Genomic DNA, 19,068 nt, shown 5'->3' on the forward strand with positions numbered 1-19,068 from the left:
CCTTTTGGCCATAACATACATTGATCACCTCATTCTCAATGTCTAGGGAAAAGAAAAAAAAAAACCTTCCCATTTCTCCTCTATGATTTTTGAGCTCCTCCTCTATGGAAGTTTTGAGAAGTATCTATGATATCTTTCTGCTCAAATACTAATGTTTTCTGGAAATTTGTATGGATATTTGTTGGGGATTAAGTAAATTAAATTCAACTACATCACATCCCCTCTCACTTAAGGATTCTTACTAATTGAGAAGAACCAGTTATATTGTCAATATTATAATTCAAAGCACTAAATTTTCTAATAAATACTGATAGGGGAATACCTCTTGATTATAAGGTGAAATTCTATCAGCACCCCCATCACACATTATCCATCCAGACCTGTTCTTCAGAACCCAACTGTGGATCAAGTGCATAGAGGATCATGGACTGGTCAACTTCCAATTGATGACCAGAGAGAGGAAGCCAGAGGGAGGCAGCCTCCTTGCCTGGTTCTGGAAGAGAGCTCTAAGCTGTGGCCCAGTTGGCTTCCCTAACACAACAACAGCAGGAAAGAGAGCAAGCACACACTCATTCATGACTAGTGGTCCTGCCCCAGGACCATACCTTTTTATAATTAATTCTCCTAGATTGTGTACCTGTTTCTTATTCACACAATGGCTCATATGAGTGCCTGGGACCCAGCCTTTACCCCAATCTCATATAAGCCGCTCCTGTGGTTGAAAGGGGTAAGTGTGGGGTGTGGGGAATTGAGAGCACATAGTTAGTGTTTTTTTCCTCCTGGGGTATGGAACACATATCTTCTCCTCCCTGTGAGTATTTGAAGAGCCAAGTAATAAATATTGTTCAACTATAGTTGTATAAATTGACAGGGAAGGATAGGATCCTGGGAGAGAGAATGGCATTCAAAAGGAGAAAACTTTGAATTGTCACTAGTTTACATATAGCACAAATGTAAATTTAATGTCTACTATGTGCCAGGCACAGCACTAGGCTTTAGAGATACTGCAGTGAAGGATACAGGCAAGGTGTGTCAGAACACCTAGATTGTGGTTTCCATTCTCTGTGTTCCCTTGGGAAAACCATTTCCTCACCTGTGAAATGAAGTTCTCTATTCTCAGCATTGTTTGGGTTCTCTCCTAGTTCCAGCATTCTTACCATATGTTTAGGTCCCTGTGCAACTTCATGAGGGATGTTCCTTTATAAAATTGGCCTGGGAAGAGGAATTCCTCAGAATTCTTCTCTGATCTTTTCTTCCAGTTTTTTGTCAGCCTGTGTGTTAGAATCAAAGCCATAGTTATTATGTAGTACCCAATTATTTGCCAAGAATAAGCCATCAGCAGGTAGTTGTACTGAAATTAGGGATCCCCTCATGGCATACTTGGAAGAGAGATTCAGAAGAGCAGGGGGACAGGATGCTGAGTAAGGAAGGGCAGGAACAGGTGCTGGCGAGGTGAGCAGGGGTGGGCTCAGGAAGATACACACACAGTACAGGCATTTCTACCATGAACTGAAGGCAACAGGAAGAATTTTTAACAGGGAATAATTTGATTAGATTTACACAAAAGAACAATCTCTCTGGCTCCATTGTAGAGAGGAACACTGTTAATAAAACAGGGAGATTTGCTCAGGGATTCCAGCTCAGCAGTCAGGAAAGACATCACAGTGGCCTGAATTAGGGAAGTGAAGAGCTCTGAAGATAGAGAATAGAGGATGGAGTCAGAAAAGGTAGGGGAAGTCAAACATGCAAGACTTGGAACATTTAAACATGGAAAGTAAGATAGAAGGCAAGAAAGGGAACTCTCAGGTTTCCAGTTGGAGTAACTGAATGGTGTCTGTTCCCTGCAATAGCCCAATTCTGGTTAGGGGCAGAGTCTAGAGAAGGAAATTAAATGCAGTCAGAGAGGAAGAAGGGCAGGAATCTAGGTAGACCGTTCACCTCTATTTTGTTGCAAACTACATATTCACATCTGGTTGAACTCAAGACCATATACACTATATAACCTGAGTAAATGAGTGTTATGTGAATTAATTTTATAATGTGAAAATCTAATGTGAATGATAGGGTTGATGCCCACAAACTTCATGCTGGGCTGGATGAAACCACCAGCTCTTGTCCTCTAGGCATATTCCACAAGAAGACCTGGAAGAATGAAAGATGTGAAGGTGAGACTGTGAACAGTCTTGATGGCCCCCAAATCCAGCATCCTGTTCAGTCCTAAAATCTCTCAGAGATTGTCCTATTCCATATAAGCATCTGGTTCCGATTGACTTTAATGGGATTCCCTTACAAACCACAGATTCTAAATTATCCCTTAGTAGGTATAGCATTTATAGGAGACATATTACTTTATTCTGAATACCCTTTGGGCACTATTACACTAAATTCTGACAAGAGCAGAATTCAGAATATGATCATCTAGTATGAGAATGCCACTGTTCACATGCTGATTGCTTGTAAGTCACAGAAAATAGGTATTTGTAAGAATTTTTTAAAATAAAAAAAGGTATATAATTTATGCTAAGAAATATCAAACATTATATTCCTATTGTTTTAATTTTATTTTGTTTCGTTTTGGCTTAATCCAAAGGCAAGTCATTTTTGCTGGGAGGAAAGGATACATTTTTTTCCCCAGGTCTGGAGATTAAATGATTTAGTAGGCATCCCACGTTCAACTAACAAAAGGGGGATTTGCATATGAACTTGTTTCTGCAAGAAAACACATTTAACATGTTCATAGTTCATGGGAATTCTCTGTATCAATGGCAGCTCCTTCTGGCCATCTCCTTCTTTTTTCTTCTTCTTCCTCCCTACAGGTCACTGGATTGAAACTATCTCAGGACCTTGATGATCTTGCCATCCTCTACCTGGCCACAGTTCAAGCCATTGCTGTAAGACACTTTAATGTCATTTTTAAGGAAATTTAGGATTATCAATGTACTCAGAGACACAAGCCTCCCAAGATACACCAGATGCTTTTGTGACAGAGTTTCTTAATTAAAGGAGAACTTGCCAAAAAGAGATGCCGGTATTTCTGGAAGGAAAAGTTGATAAAGGTCTTTGCTTGATTTGCTAATAAGCTTACATAGTGAAACTGAAAGGAGTTAAAGTCTTTGAGCATCATGCCCCCTCCCTTCCTTTCCCACCGCCCACTTTGCCTTATCTAAAGTTCATCTAATCCTCCCATCACCAAGCACTTTCTTAATACTTAGGTTTGTCCAGGTGCCATGTGTATACAGCAGAGAACAGAACTTTCCAACTACTGAAGGAATATGCCTTCTTTGATGCCACTACATAGGAGTATGGAATCAGCCAACTTGATTAAATAGTCCTTTCAGATTATATACCTCTTAATTGTGTTTTCCTGAAGCCACTCCTTATTGATTTAATAGTTTGGCCACTTCAGTGAAGTTAGTCACACTATTTTTTGCATAGCTACTTGGTCAAAAAGAGATGGTTCTGCCACCTATCAAACTGCAGGAAGTGAACACTACGATGAAAAAGGAAAACCTACATTAGTAAAGACAATTATTTACTACTCTTTTTTTAAGTGATGATGATTATGTATTATTAATACATAATAGAATTTGGGGGAATTTATTATATACCAGGCTCTATGTCAAATACCACATACCCATTATCTGATTCAACCTTGTAAAAGTAGATATTATAGTCCCCATTTCACAGATTAGAATCTAAAGCCTCAGTGTTGATCAGGGCAACATAGCCAGTGCATGGCAGAGCTGGAAGGGGAAGGCATACAACTAGATACAGGAAGTATTGAGGAACATTTATTTTCTAACTTGTTAACGTTATTATATGAAAAGTCTTTTAGCAAAATGAGTCACTTACATTAAAGTGAATAATTTTGGAAAATCAAAGCTGTGTAATGCTCAGTTTTGTGAGCATACTGCTAAGAGGTAGATGTGAAGGACAAGGTCAAACAGATTGGGCTCAGGGTCCTCACCTCTTAGTGGTAATGACTATGACCTCTTGGGAACTCCAACTCTGTACCAGGCACTGCAGTCTTACTCTGTGACTTAGGACTGTAACCCTATATGTCAATGGTATTGTCCTCATTTTACAGACAAGGGGCAGGCTATTTGCCAGGGTCACACAGCTCATGCATGGTAGCTGGAATTTGAACCTCTCTCCATGTCACTCCCAGGCTCCTGCTCTTTCTACTTTACCACGCTGTAATTTTCTTTGATCTATTTGTAAAATCTACTTGGATAAAATAAACATTCTGGCATTCCTGAGAATAGTTTTGACTTAACACATATTAGAAAACATCATTAATTTGGCCCAGATTTTCTCACAGAGGTCCCTTTCCCAGTAAGAACATTGCAGCAGAAGTTCAAGAATTTGAAAGTGAAGTTAAACATAATGTAGGCTGGAGAGAAAAAATAAAGAGTGTGCCTTAGTGTATTTAAGTGACTGTTTTATTTTGCCCATTGTCTTAATGATCTTTGTAAATCATGAAAGAAAGGTATTTTAGGACAGATTTCTCCATAAGGTTTTATTATGGACTCAGTTGAATTGGGAGGTGTCTTTTGCAAAAGGATCTGAGTGTGCTGATCTTTTAGGCAAAACTGTGCATCTTAATGAAGCAGTCTGACAACAGATATTTTCCCATAATTTCCACCTTGAAAAAATTGGTTTTGTTTCCTTGGTCCTGAATATTGCCTTAGTACCTATTTGTCATTAATAAATTCAATTAATTCCTCTCTGTAGTTAAACCCATGGTTGGTATTTTATAGGAATGGAATGAAGTGAAAGAGAAAAATTAGCTCAAGACTGTGCAAAACTCTCCATGCAATAAAATTCTTGCTCATGCTTCATTGAAAGACCTGTCAACTACCCAGTTCATCCATAGCCTGTTCATCTGTAGTTTTCTTTTCAGAAAAGGCCCTTAAAAAGTACTATTTGCATTTGAAGTCTCTTGATTTGCATTCGGTTCTGTACATTCTCAGTGGAGTAGCCTAATTTTAATTTAAATTTCTCAGTGAAAACATTTTTTCCAGAAAGGTGAGCACAAAATCATTGTGGCACAAAGCCCTTTGGTGGGGCATTCCAGGAGGTAGAGCAGTACACTGTGGAGTCTGGGAGTCTGGGATACCAGAAGGGAATGCCCTGTAAGGAACCACCAGACTGGGAAGTTCCAGTCAACCAGGCCACACAGGGGAGCAAGGCTGTCACAGCCCCTCCAGGGAGTGCCTCTTGTTCAGGTTCTTCCTCTGCTTTTCCCAGGAAATATGATTTGTCTTACTCTTGACTTAGGCCTGTTAATCATGTGGCTCCACCTCCCTGGTTTTAGAAATATCAGTTTCGCACGGTATTCCCATGCAAATTGGGAAGTAGCTATACTTCTTCCCATATAGACATATTGTTCTTAGGGAAATTACATAACTCCTAAGCAGGGTAACAATGTGCAGTATGCGAATTTGTTTTACCATTAGCAATGGCATGAAAGGGCCTAGCAGAGTGCCTAGTATATGGCTAATCACCAGAAGAGTCCTCATCCATAAACACGTTTACCGGTGCTCCAGCCCAGCTTCCTAGAGCAGCAAGCTTGTAACTTAGATATTACTGTTTTATCAAGTCTCAGACCACACTTTTTATTTCTTTTCACATTGTCATTTTTTATATTCCATAGAATTTTTAACTGAATGAATATGGTATTATTATTACTATTTAACAAACAAGAAATGAGTCTTAGAAAGATTAGATAATGAGAAATAAGTGAAATTCCTGAAGGACAGCTCGGTTTTTGTTTTTTGTTTTTTGTTTTTTTTTTTAATACTAAATTAAAAACTGCTGCTCTTAGCTGTTAAGGATCCATGCCCCTAGAGCAGTCCAGACTTACCTGGAATCTATGGGCATCAAATGATCCCTGGAGGACCTAAAGGCATCTGTTGACCCCCTGAAGTTATGTTTAGTACTACTTTGTGTGTGACTTTTTTTATCTGGGCAGGTCAGTAGGTTTTATCATGTTCTCAGTGGGGTTCATGACCCCCCAAAAAGCTTAAGAAAGAACATCTGGGGGTAATCAGCCATAGTCAATAAGCAGGATCTGGCCTTATGCAGTACAACATGTTTTAACTTTCTAAACACACACCATCTGTGGATTATCTTTGGAGGCCCAGGTTTCACCTAATCCATATTTTTAACAGATTCCTGAGTACCTTCAGCAAACCCTGAAGACCTCTGGGCAGGAACTGCTGTGCCCTTTGCTCATGACAGCCCTGTCCCTCTTGATTTGCTTCAAATCAACTGAGGTTTCAAACCAAGTGACCCCAGATCACCCACTGACCTCTCTCCCCCTTAGAGGCACCCCTGCCCAGGGGAGTCAGCATTCAAGCATCCTGGTCAAAGGAGGCAGCTGCACTTGCCCTACACCCACCCCTGGGGTCTGAGGTGAGGCTACAGCGTGCTGACTGCCCAAATCTGGGCCTTCTTCTGATCTTCTTACCCTCAAGCTAAACTTCCTCTTCTCTATGTATTGGGTACCAACTGCTCAGTGACACTCACACTCTTATCAAAAGCCATGACAGTGGCTTCTATCTTCTCTCCAGCCAGATTGGCCTTCTTGGTGACTCCCCATCTGGAACCTTGCACTTGGGCCTTTGGATCCTCCATCTTCCTATCTCCCTGACCTGTTCCTCCCTCCTCCTCAGCAATTCACTCCCATGGTCACACCTAGGATTTACCATCTCCCAGGATTGCTCAGACTTGAAACATTTCAAGGACTCTCTAGCCAACAAAAAATCCTCTTTTACATTTCTCTCCTGAGTCACCCTCAAATATCACCATGTGGCTGCTTCCTTAGGGTCACATTCCAGTTCATCTTCTTGTTTTTAATCCTTATTCAAAATACCTTATGAATTTTGAACTTCTAGTTTTTTTTTAATTTTCAAATGAATTATCATCCTCAACTATTTGAATAACCTAGCCAAAAATAAAGAATTGTACATTAAAATTCACTCCCATATTCCTAAGTTGTATAGTAGAAGAGTAGTCCTCTTCTCAAACTGTATTGGTTTTTACCAAATTTAATAAACTGTACAAGACAGGAATAAAGGTAATTCACATCAGGAAGATAGTGGGACTGAGATATAAGAACTGAATTGAAAAGGCAGTGAAACCCTGAGCCAGCCAGAGTGTGTGTTTGCCACAGAAGACTGACTAGAAATGGATTCTGGTTCCAGAAGCCTCATTATTAGAAAACTATTACCTGGTTTCAGGTGATAACAAAGGTTTCAGCCTTTGTCAGTGTAAGGTTTACATTCTTGATGAAATTAGAGCCCTCTTTTCTTGGCCCTACTACTGGATCCCTAGGCACATTTTTTAGGGAAAAAAAAAAAAAAAAAACCTCTTTAGTTCCCCTTTAGTTAAAGAGGACTGATCTGGGTGCAACCAGCTCTGTTCATTTTGGAGCAACATTGAAATCACTCCATTCCAGTATGGCATAGAGGCCCAGGCCACAGTAGATTCTCATCAAATGTTTGAGTGAGCTGCATTAATATTAATTGTGCTAACAATGTCAACTGTTTTTGTTAGTGTCATGTAACTACTGATAAAAGTAAATGCTATAGTAATTGAGAGGGTTTTGGAGTCAGGCAGGCCCAGGTTGGAATCCCCCTCTGTGAGCAATTAACTGTGTCCCATAGGCAACACAGGCTCTCTAAGTCTGAGCTTTCTGAGGCGGTGTGTGCAAAGCTATTGGTGCAGTGTCAAGCATGGGGAAAACACTTAGCAAATGTTCCTTATCATTTACTTTTGCTACCATACTAATGGTTTCTTCTGCTTTTCCCTTTAAGTTTGGGACCCGCTTCATTATAGAGGCCATGGAGACAGCAGGGCACTCCATCAGTACTCTTTTCTTGTGTGGGGGCCTGAGCAAGAATCCTCTTTTTGTGCAGATGCATGCAGACATTACTGGTAAGTCTGGGGAGGAAGAGAGAAAGTCATTTTAGGCTTGGCAGCCATTGGACATCACCAAGTGCTGGGCAGGTTGAGAACAGGAGGATATGGGTGACGGGTCAAGTTATTTAGATGACTCTGAAGATTTATGTTCATCATAGGGAAATTGACTATTGAATGAGATGAGAGAGGTCAGTAGGAGCTAGATTTTGATTCCAGCATTTACTCTACAATTTTGAGTACCTCTTATGATTTGGGCATTGTAGGCAATATTGAAGATACAAATATGAAGAAAGACATAATTCTTGCTCTTACAGAGCTCAGGATCTATTGAGGAAGACAAAGAACAAATAGACTCATTAAACAAAATGTTGAAGAACTTCTGAGTGAGTAAATCATAGGATATTTTGAAAACCCAGTGGGAACTTTGCCCAGTTTTGAACCTGTGACAGTGCAGGCCAATGTGATCTAGAAGAAGTGATTAGAAAGATGCTGTGGGAACTGGGACCTGGCCACAAACTGGGAATTTGAATCTAAGGAGCCCACCATCCTTAGATGCCTTCTCAGCTCATCAGAATCCAGAATCATAACACAGATGGAGGGAATCCAGAGTAATGGGCTGAGCCCTTTGTGACAAGGAAAGACAGTGGCAGAGCAATTTCTTAGTAAGTGCCCCTGGGACCCAGGGAAAGGGCCCTACTGACAGGAGATTTGCTGATGGCATAGAGGCAGGCCTGCACTCCCATTTCTCTGGACGCAGTACCCACACCTCTCTTGCTCATTCTCCCCTAGTGTCTCCTGAAGCATCCCTGGGAGGGCCAGGCACTAGAACATGGAGAGGGGAGGGAAATAGGGGAGGGTTGTACCCTTCCCCAGCCTGATATCATCCCACTCTACCATGGCCTTCATCATGACCCTCTCTGGCCCCTGTTGCCTGGGCTACTTTTCTCTGACAGCTGAGCAAGTCAAATCTCTGAGCTCACTCAAATCTCTCACCTCCTCATATCCTGTTTCTCCTCCAGGCCATGCAGATTCCTGCAGAAAAGAGCTTTATCTAATGTGATAGACACTGTTGATCCCTATACACTCTAAGAGGAAGCTCAACAGGCTAATTATCCCCATCTTTGAGATAAGTAGACTGAGGCACAAATTAGAAAACATTTGATAAAAATGTATAGTCTAAGAGTAGACCTATCAGGTTGGGAAGTGTAGAATTTACTTCCATTTAACAAGTTCCTACTATGTGCCAGTGTGAATCACCCTATAAACATTTGATCCTCCCATAACATGGAAATTAGAAAATAGACATTACACACAAACCATTGAAGATGGTAGATTTGAATTAAGTTGACTTTTCCAAAGTCAAACAGCCAGTAAGGGATGGGTCAGGAGGAGTGTAATTTGGTTATGTCTGTACCCACCATCCCCTCTGCTGCTGACCCAGGTTTCTTGACTTTTCCGGTATAACCATTTGATGATGATCCCTTTACAAAGCTGTTCAAAACCTGTGGAAATGGACCATAGAGAGTGGCTGGAAGACTGAAGCACAAAGAGGAAAGACCAGAAAAAGGGCCCACATTACCTAATTTTCCCTGGGAGAGTAACCATGACCATGTTTTATCTAAAATTCAGCTGATTGGTTCAGTGAAGGTTCAGACTTAAAACTTGGTTTATGATCTTCCAATTTCCAGCTTCAAATAGCCAAAAACACATCCACCTGGATGTAGGAAGGAAGATAGAAGTCAGGTTTGAGTTAACATATTGCTCAATGGAATGAGGAAATCAGGGCCCCTGAAAGCAGGCAATCCAGAGTGACCAGGACACTGTCTCAACACTAGTTCCAGCCTTTGTGAAAACGGGTCACCTTCTAAGCATGATACCCTGAGCTGACTCAGAAGCAAGGCCTGCAGCCATTTCACTGAAAGTTCGGCTTTGGAAACTGCTCTTCTCCAGACTGCTGAATGAAAAGGCTGTTAATCGTTGTTTGGATTCAGATTGAAACTGGACCCTTTGTCTCTAACTATGCACCAGTTACAGTTATAGACAAAGGGACCTTTTCTTTGGCCTGAAATTCCTCTGCTTTTGGAAGCCTGTGACTGACAAGTGATGGCAAAGTGCATCTGCCTTTAAATGCTTTGGGTTCTGCTAAACTCATTAATGCATCAGATAAAATAGTTCACATTCCAGGCAAGGCCCCCCTCTTCCTCTCCTTCACCCAGCACTCAAAAAAAGGAACACATTTGCATTTGTCCCTGTAAAAGGCCCTGAGAACACAGTGGCGATACACATCAGCCTGTGGATAGGTAGTGCATTTGGTGCTTTTAAACATTGTGATTGCTCTAATTTTCCTACCAAGAAAGATTTAGAGAGGACATGGTACATGATGCTCAGAAATACATGTGAAAAAATCACAGTAGAATTTGCAAGATTCTTTGGAGATGGTTCAGAGTGGTGGAAAGAACAACAAGCCAGGACTGTGACTCAGGACCAGTTATTTTACCTCTGTGAGCCTCAGTTCCCTCTTGTGGAAGACAGAAACGTTATCATCTCTCTCATGTAGATCGTGCTGAGGGATAGATATGTCAATGCTTGGGAGTTGGTTAACAATGAACTCTGTGCCTCATTCCCAGTAGAATCCGTATCTATGACATCACTTCTCCCCTCCAGACAGCCCCACACCAAAAGGAAGAAGGGATGGTAGAGAAAAAGCAATTTAATATTTTTTTTTTAGCAAAATCTTTCCTGTGTTAGGAACAGCATGCTCTATGGGGCTTTGCCAGCTTGGGAAATGCCAACACTGGGAAGAATCTCTTGGTGCCCCGGCCACTTAGTTAACTGTGGTTTCAAGAAATACTTGGTGTGTACTAAGTAATTGTAGGTTTTCCCCCAGTGACTTGGGACTAAATGTTCCTTCTTCTAAACTTTGTTTTTAGTACTGACAGTATCCATTGGGGGTTTTCCTCTTCCTGTCTTACTCATTATTTTAATCATTTGTTCATTCATTTATTCACTGCAATGCATTCTCTGAGCACACCAGCCTGTCAAGTGCTGTGCTTTACAACATGGGGATGCAAAAAGAGAATGATGCCCTACGGAGGGTTTTGTTATAAAACAGAAAAGGTGCTCATCATGGTCCTGTGACCAATGTGCAAAAGAGTAGAGTGGGAACCCAGAGGACAGAGTTGTCAGGGTCATTCAGGTCCAGGCAGAGAACAGATGCACACTCAAGTCGGGTTAACTGGAGAAAAGCTGAATAAGGGATCAATTTACAGAGGTGTGAGCAGAGGTTAGGGAGACCTGGACCATCAAGAAGTCCCCTGGGGCAGCCAGCAGTGTTTCTACCCCTAAGCTTTCAGGGTTAGAGAGTTCCAGGGAGCTAGTGGTATCTAGAAACTGAGAGTCATATGAAGAAGGTGGCCCAGCAGAAGTCTAGTCAAGGGTGTTGCCAGAGGACAAGGCCCATCTTTCAGAGCTCAAAGCAAGTGGGGAGATATGTGGAGGAGGTAGGATTGGTCTGAGAGACAGATGGAAACAATCAGTTGTTTTACCCAGGGTAGAAGGATGAGGAGAAATATCACAGACAGGGAAACTTCAAGAATCATTACAGCTAATGTTAATTTAGTGCTTTCTCCAAGCCAAGCACTAGGTGCCTTACTTTCAACAGCACTTTTAATTCTCACAGCAACCCTAAGCTGGAATTTGAATCCCATTTTGAAACACACACACACACACACACACACACACACAAAGAGAAGTAAGGATCACACAACGAAGTTGGTGAAGAAGCCAAAGTTCAAACCCTGACAGTCTGGCCCTGCAGCACTTTGGGCTGCAACCTGAGAGCTAATAGGGGATTCATTAGATTCACTCTGGTCTCTGGTTTCCAAGGGGAGGGATTTGGGAGTAGTTTCTCCCTACCCAGACATAGGGAAATTTTGGCAGGGAAAAGAGGGGCTGGGAGACAATGGTGTTTGCGGGTGCAAGCTTCTAAAAAGTCCCAGGTCAAGGGAAAAGTCTGAATGGCAGGCTCATATTATACCCCCATCATTCCTGGGATTCTGCAAAGTTCTACAGTGCCCTCTCCTGATTGGGCCATTATCACCCTTCATTGTGGCCTGGTGTTCATCCTTTCCTTCTAGATGGCTGACAGCAACCTGCTCTGCCCTTCCCACTATTGCACTTTGCAGTCCAGGTGAAGTACAGGTAGAGTCTTTGCTCCCCATCCACCTAATTCTGACAGTGCCAGCCACTATTTCTGCAGAGTTTACCATGGGCCAGGAATTGTGCTGTGCCCCATGTGTATGCCCTGTTGTTTACCCTCAGAGTGCACCTGTGTGCTAAGTCTTATCCCTATTTCACATGGGGAAACCAAGACTGCAGAGTTTAAGGAGCTTGCAGAAGGACTCGGTGGAATCAGGAAACAAACCCAGGTCTGAGCTTTTCCCAGAGCCCACTCACCTGAGCTTACAGCAGACTGGTATTTCCAGGTCTTCTGGGAATTCTGCTCCCTGGTCCCTTTATGTGGTGGCTGGGCAGCTGACCCAGCCCTGGAGAAAGGCAGTGAATTAGGAATGATGTGACAAAGAGGAGTGTATAGCAGAGAAGTCTTCCCTGATAAGAGACGGTCTTTAGAAAAATAGCTGTCACGTGCTGAGTAGAGGAAGATTTCATTCCAGAACTTACCTCTGTGGCATTTGCTGCCATCTCCCGATAAGCAAATATATATGGTAGGTACTATTTTAATGTCTTATTTTTAAGCCCTATGATATGGGTAGAATCTGAAACCCACTTTGGAAACTGAGGTAGAAAAAAGTTAGACAACTTGCTTAGGGTCACACAGTGAAGTCAGTAAAGAAGCTGACAATTTAGAATCCTGAATTATTTGTATTAGTCTTGACCCCCTGTTGAACCCTCTGGGAGTTGGTATGTGGAGGCTTCTTCCTGCCTGATGGTCCCTTACTCACCCTTCAAATGCCTGTGTAAGCCCCATGTCCACAATGATCACCACTACCCCAGAAATTCTTACTCTTGTAATTTAATCACTCTCCATGTAGGAGATACTGTCTAAACACCAGGAATATAGCTGTAGACCAGACAAAGCCCCTGCCGGCAGAAAGCCCGAATTCTGGCATGGGGATCAAGACACTAGACAACATAATACAATATAGGCTGGAAGATGAGGAGGAAAGAGGGAGGAGGTGAAGTGAGGGTACATTGTCATTTTGAATCCCATGCCCCAGGCTCAGTGGGAAGGTTATGTTTACATGAAGAAGGGGAGAAGGTGGTTACCATGTGGGCATCTGGAAGGACCTAGAAGCATATTCAGGAAACAGCCAGGAGGCCAGAGTCATATGGCTGGGAGGAAAGGAGAAGATCAAAGTGACAAAGTAAACCTAGACCCTAGAGGAAAGGCTTTTTCAGACAATGTCAGTGCACTGAGAAAGGGAAGAAGCCACTGGAGAGCAGAATCCCACCCTCTCTTGCTACTTCCCTTCTCTTAGTACATCTCAGTCAGAGAACCAGCCCCCTGCATGACCTGCTTCTCTTTCTCATCCATCTCCCCTCTGAGATCTGAACAACAGACACTGTCTGATTCATCTCAAGCTTCCCTGGGCCCAATAAAGCAGTAACATACATTTGTTGAGCTGAACTTGAACCAAATGTCAGGTAGCAGCTGGAATACCTGGGCTGTGAGGTCTCCAGAGCTGATACATATGGTGTGGGATCTCCTGAGGCTCTGGGCTATTGTACCAGCAGGCACAGCCAGTGAAACCCTTTAGAACTGGGTAATTCTGGGGAACAGGGGCTGGGGGTCCTGGGAGGGCTGCTGCTGGGGTTGCCTGCTGGCTCTCCACACTACCCCCACCCTGCTCCCTAACCAAGGTGTGGTCTTGTTCCGCACAGGCATGTCTGTGGTCCTGTCGCAAGAGGTGGAGTCTGTTCTTGTGGGAGCTGCTATTCTGGGTGCTTGTGCCTCGGGGGATTTCACTTCTGTGCAGGTATGTGAGGACCTGGGGGCGGGCCTTGATCCCTCCTCTGTCTGAGGCTGATCTTCCTCTTGACAGCAGCTCTCATCTTGCAAAACACACACAGGATATAATTAAGAAATGATAGGTTGCAGCCAGGAAAATCACAAATGCTTCCAGCTTCAGACATATTTATTGCAGCTTTCATTTGACTTGGCTTCTGTTGGTGTTGGTTCTGTTTTTCTGTTGGTTTTCTTTTTTCTCCTTTAAAATGGCTCTTAAATTAAGTTTTTAAACTTCCCCCTTGATAATTTTTCTTTGCACAATGGAAACAGGTAAGACTCAAATGGTTTTTTGTGCATACTTCAAATTTTGTTTTTGTTTATTTCAATCTTGTCACTTTCCAAATAGATACGAGGCCTCTGTCAAGAAGAAACACAGGGAAAAAAATGTTAGAAAAGAATTAAAAAGGGAAATAAGGAACAAAAATGTAGGAAGAAAGAAACAATTTGGTGGCTGTGATTGAGTACATAATTTGGCTTTGAGCTTCCTGGCAGCCAAGAAAAAAAAAAAAAAAAAAAAAAAAAAAAGAACGCATGATTAGTTGCGTAATTCTTATTTTCAGAAGGAGGAAACATACTAATTTCTCAGAAGACACAAAGTTTTTTCTGCCACCAAATTGCATAAGATGTTGCACGTATGGGGCTTTGTGGATAGAGTCCAAGTCTAACTAAAATAGTAGAAAATGGGTGAAAACTGAGGATACTGGAGAGGCTAAGAGCAAAGGCTCTGTGGTTGGACCTGGGCTCGGATCCTAGCTGGATAGTGTCCTAGCTCTTGTGACCAAACCACTTTGCAGCACACACCTGCACTTCTTTATATACTTTAGACTTCATGACAGTAGCTTGTTGTGAGTTCATTCTATGGGTCACATGCTTCCATTAGTCTCCACGTAGCTCTATTATCCCCATTTTATACTTGAGGAGCCAAAGGTATAAAGACATGGCTTAGCTTCACATGAAGCAGCCAGGAAAGGCTGGAATGGAGAAGTCTGGCTCCCAGGTCTCAGTGGAGAGTTCAAGAGATATTTGTTTAGCAGTTAATATGAGAACTTAATGACTTCCCCACAGTCTCAGGGTTAAGGCCAAAAGCCAGGTTTTCCACTAGTAGCCCAGTAATTAGAATTTCGTTTACTGTGACCCTCTTCTGTGCCTGACTATAACCTCCTGACACCTGTAATGTCCTTCGTGGGCCATAAAGACTGATCAACAGATCCACGAAGCTTACAAAACTTAAGGGCAGACTGTTAGATACAAAAGCCTCTTTCTACAATCCATGCTTTTTGTAATACATTTTGGGAAAGGTGGTATGCTACACACTGTTCTAGCCTCTGGAATTGATGACTCCAAAATCTCTCTCTAAGGAACAGACTGCATTTAAGAATACCTAATAGACTTTAACCAAAGCCATTAAAGAAAATGGGTACAATTGAATTTCCAATGTTTCCTGGTTTCACTAATTCTCTCTCAAAAAACATCACATGGAAATTTTATTTACTGTTGAAATATTAATGGATTGTCAATTGTTATTATTATAATGTATAAACTTTAGAAGCTGTCTCACAACTAGAGGTCTTGTTCTTCTTGGGATAAATTATAATAGTTAAATCAAAATAATAGTGATGTTTATTAAGGCACTTCATAACCCCCAAAGTGATAGTATTTAGAGAGGAGATTTTGAAAGAGAATTAAATGAGATCATGAGGGCAGAGCCCTGATTCCAAGGGTTAGTGGCCTTATGCAAAAAGATATCAGAAAGTTTGCTCTTACTCCCTCAGAATTTGACTGTGTAAACCAAAAGAGCACCCTCACCAGAGCCCAATAATGTTGGCACGCTGATTTCAGACTTTGAACCTCTGAAACTGTGAGAAAATAAATTTCTATCATTTAAACAATAATTCTTGATATTTTGTCCACTAATATCTCAACATTAATATTTCTAAGACACCTCTTGACAATCTCCATGCCTGAGACAGATCATTCTATCCTTGTATTATAGATAAGAAAACTAAGGTGCAAGAACATTCTAATTATTTACTCAAGGCCACACAGTTAGTAAGGGTGGAAGCATCATTGAAATGGAAGTCTCTGTGGATCTATACCCTATGTTAATCCTCATTCTTTTTCTAAACTGTTTGATTTTTTTCCTTCTTTCTTTAAAATATTTTCTTGGCTTTTTAAAAAAAAATATATTTTTAGTTGTAGATGGACATAATACCTTTATTTATTTATTTATTTATTTTTACATGGTGCTGATGAGGATTGAACCCCGTGCCTCACACATGCTAGGGCTACAGACAGAACCAGGGCTTCCAGTTCCAAGAGTTCCATGATATCCTCCTTTAATTAGAAACTGAGCTCAGTTCTGCACTGGCATCTTTGCTACAAGAGATTTGCTGTTAATCTTTGGAACAGAATCTAAGATACGGTATATTTGGACTGGTGACTTGAGTAGCAGCTGCAGGGTTCAAAGCATCTTAAAGACAAGCTCATGTCTCCTACTCAAGCCAAGGAAGTAGGTGCCTGTTCTGATTATTTTCAGGTTATCCTGTAACTCAGCAAAGGGAGCCCCTGAATGAGAAAGGTCCAAGTTGTATCTGTCATCATTTACCTGCCTCAATCCCTACAGTCTTGACTCAGTGCTTTCTTATACATCCTCAAACAGTATCACCTGTCCTCTCCAGGTACTTGTTTTGTTTGTTTGCTTTTAAATATCTAAATAAGAAAAATTGCCACCACTAGGACTGTTAAGCTGAGGAGGCTCGAAAGTTCTGCTGTCCTCACAGGTGTAATCAACATCATTAGAATGATTATGTTTAGAACTGCTTTAGAGAAGTAAGTGTATGTATTTGGCTTCATTCACCCTTCTCAAAGAGAAGCCAACCTGTGAGCTCAGGCCTGGGGAACCAGCTCAAGATTCTGGCATGGTGAGGTAAAACAGAATTGCTTCTTCCCCAGGATTCAACCAGATCTTCAACAATCTTTTCTTTGAACTTCAAAGATGCTAGCCAGGTCTTCAGAGGACCTGCCATTCCTGACTTCAGAGAAACCAAATAATTCCTTTCAGGAACTCAACTATTACAGCAGAACTCAACTATTGTCTTGTCTGAGGTCACATGTCTAGTGGTTGAATGGAGGATTTCACTTTTTATCTAGATGGGCTGACATTGGCAATCTAAACCCGTCATATCCATTAGATGAAGGGAAGGCTAGAAGAGTTCAGAGGACACTGACTGCAGACCTACCAAAGGGGAAGCAGGTTTTCCCAATTTATTAGGCCCATGAATGGAAGACTTCAGCCAGGGGCAGAGCCCTGTGTCTTCCTTTGGTGACACCAGTGTATCAGAATGGAACCACTGTGGTAGATTTTATTAAAGCTACTGCAAACTTGTATATATGTCAAGTCCAAGGAAATCCTGAGGTTGAGGGTTTGGGACAGTGGATGGAATTTTGTGGTGAGGTGTTAGTGGGAAAGATTGGTCAAGTATAAGATCCGCTACTCTTACCAACTTGGAAACATGTTGACAATTACTAGCCTTCACCTCTTGTTCTTTTTTCCACTAATATTTTCATTTTCTGGGTCTTCCTCTCTCCCCCCTGCCCTTTACTTCCCTCCTTTCCTTTAAATCATCTAATATCTTCTTACGATGACCTTTTCAAATAAGAGCCTCATGGAGGGCACTGACATAGCCATCCATCTGCACTGAGGAATAGAAGGACTAGCCATATCCTAGAGACATGTCCTGCGGGAAGCAAGTTGTCCTGTAAGTAGCTGTCAAAACTGCCTCCAAAGAGTGTAAGGACATGTCAGAGTCAACTTCCTACTGTGGAATCAGGTCACAGCTAGGCTGTTCCCATGGTGAGAGTTCAGCTGTTTAGTAGGAGTTGGGGACAGAGGTAGCATGGATGAGAGTCTTTTCCCCCTCCTTTTATTCATGGGACTGTGAATCCATATAGTCTTGATCTCTGTGATCTTTCCATATGATCACACCCCCATTCCTGTGTCAGTGCACTAAAAACAATATCTCTGATTTTGACTATTCTGGAAAACACAATTCTGGATATGATTGGTTTCGATTGCCAATGTCAGCCCATCTAGATAAAAAGTGAAATCCTCCATTCAACCACTAGACACTATTCTGGAAAGCCATAGCACTTCTGTAGACTCCCAAGTCCTGGAAACGAGTAAATTGGAAAAAATATAAGTTTATAAAAATGTTTATGTTTTCTAAGCAGGGAAAATAGAATGATTTTCTAATAAATGAAAGAAAAAAAAAGTTGTTTTCCAAAAGTCATGAGAGAAAACCCAATCAAATGACAAAGAGGCAGAAATGTGAAATGGTTTTCCACAGTTCTGCTGTTTTCATGCCCCCTGCAGATGTCATTAGCATTCTGTAATTTCTTAAGAGGCAGGTTTTTTCCAAGATTATTTATACAAAACAACCTTTAACTCCAACAGTACTATTTATCTTGAACCACCATCTTCCTCTCCTACCTCCACTCCTCCAAAAAAAGCAGTGGAGGAATCATCCCAAGCAGCAAAAATCAACACAAGGAGACAATGACAAGAGACCAAACGAACTCAGCAATCATTGTAAGGGGAGTACGGTATAAAGAAATAAGCTCAGGGCTGGGATTGTGGCTCAGCAGTAGAGTGCTCGCCTAGCATGGGCGGGACCGGATTCGATTCTCAGCACCATATAAAAATAAAGGCATTGTGTTGTGTCCATCTACAAAAAAAGATTCTCTCTCTCTCTCTCTCTCTCTCTCTCTCTCTCTCTCTAAGAAAGAAAGAAAGAAAGAAAGAAAGAAAGAAAGAAAGAAAGAAAGAAAGAAACTCAATTATTCAAAACGCTTGCTTTCTCCCACCCGCTGTAAGCTGCCACCCCATAAACCACTGACTCCATTCGCTCCCACCATCAACTTTCCCTGTCACGTTCCAGACAGACTCCTGTGTCTCTCAGACCAATACTTGTAAGTGGCCAGTGGAGAGCCGTGATTACTCACCCTTTCTGTAATGTGTGCCCACAAGATAAACTATCCACGCTGACCGCAGTGGTCTGCCCTTGAGGCCAGTCCTTGCAAACATCCTCAGTGCTCCCTTGAAGCCTCTCCTGTCC

The 19,068-nt window shown here is 41.8% G+C and overlaps 1 protein-coding gene across 24 annotated transcripts in view; it reads left to right on the forward strand.

The window, feature by feature from the left end:
• Fggy (FGGY carbohydrate kinase domain containing) overlaps nt 1–19,068 on the forward strand; it is a 414,685-nt gene that overhangs the window by 307,166 nt on the left and 88,451 nt on the right. For 22 of the 24 annotated variants that reach the window (XR_009227386.1, XR_009227389.1, XR_009227391.1 and 19 more), the window contains 3 exons: nt 2,817–2,891; nt 7,821–7,941; nt 13,828–13,922. Coding sequence is in view for 15 of the 24 variants with exons in the window: in XM_058581509.1 (XP_058437492.1) it covers nt 2,817–2,891; nt 7,821–7,941; nt 13,828–13,922 (291 nt within the window). In the remaining 9 variants the exon portion in view is untranslated. The remainder of the gene's footprint in view (nt 1–2,816; nt 2,892–7,820; nt 7,942–13,827; nt 13,923–19,068) is intronic. The other 2 variants (XR_009227394.1, XM_058581511.1) reach the window with 2 other exon arrangements.

The sequence above is a fragment of the Marmota monax genome, unplaced genomic scaffold (assembly GCF_021218885.2).
Source record: "Marmota monax isolate L192 unplaced genomic scaffold, Marmota_monax_Labrador192_F-V1.1 WCK01_AAM20220418_F8-fsc00023, whole genome shotgun sequence".
In the NCBI taxonomy this organism is placed as follows: Eukaryota; Metazoa; Chordata; class Mammalia; order Rodentia; family Sciuridae; genus Marmota; species Marmota monax.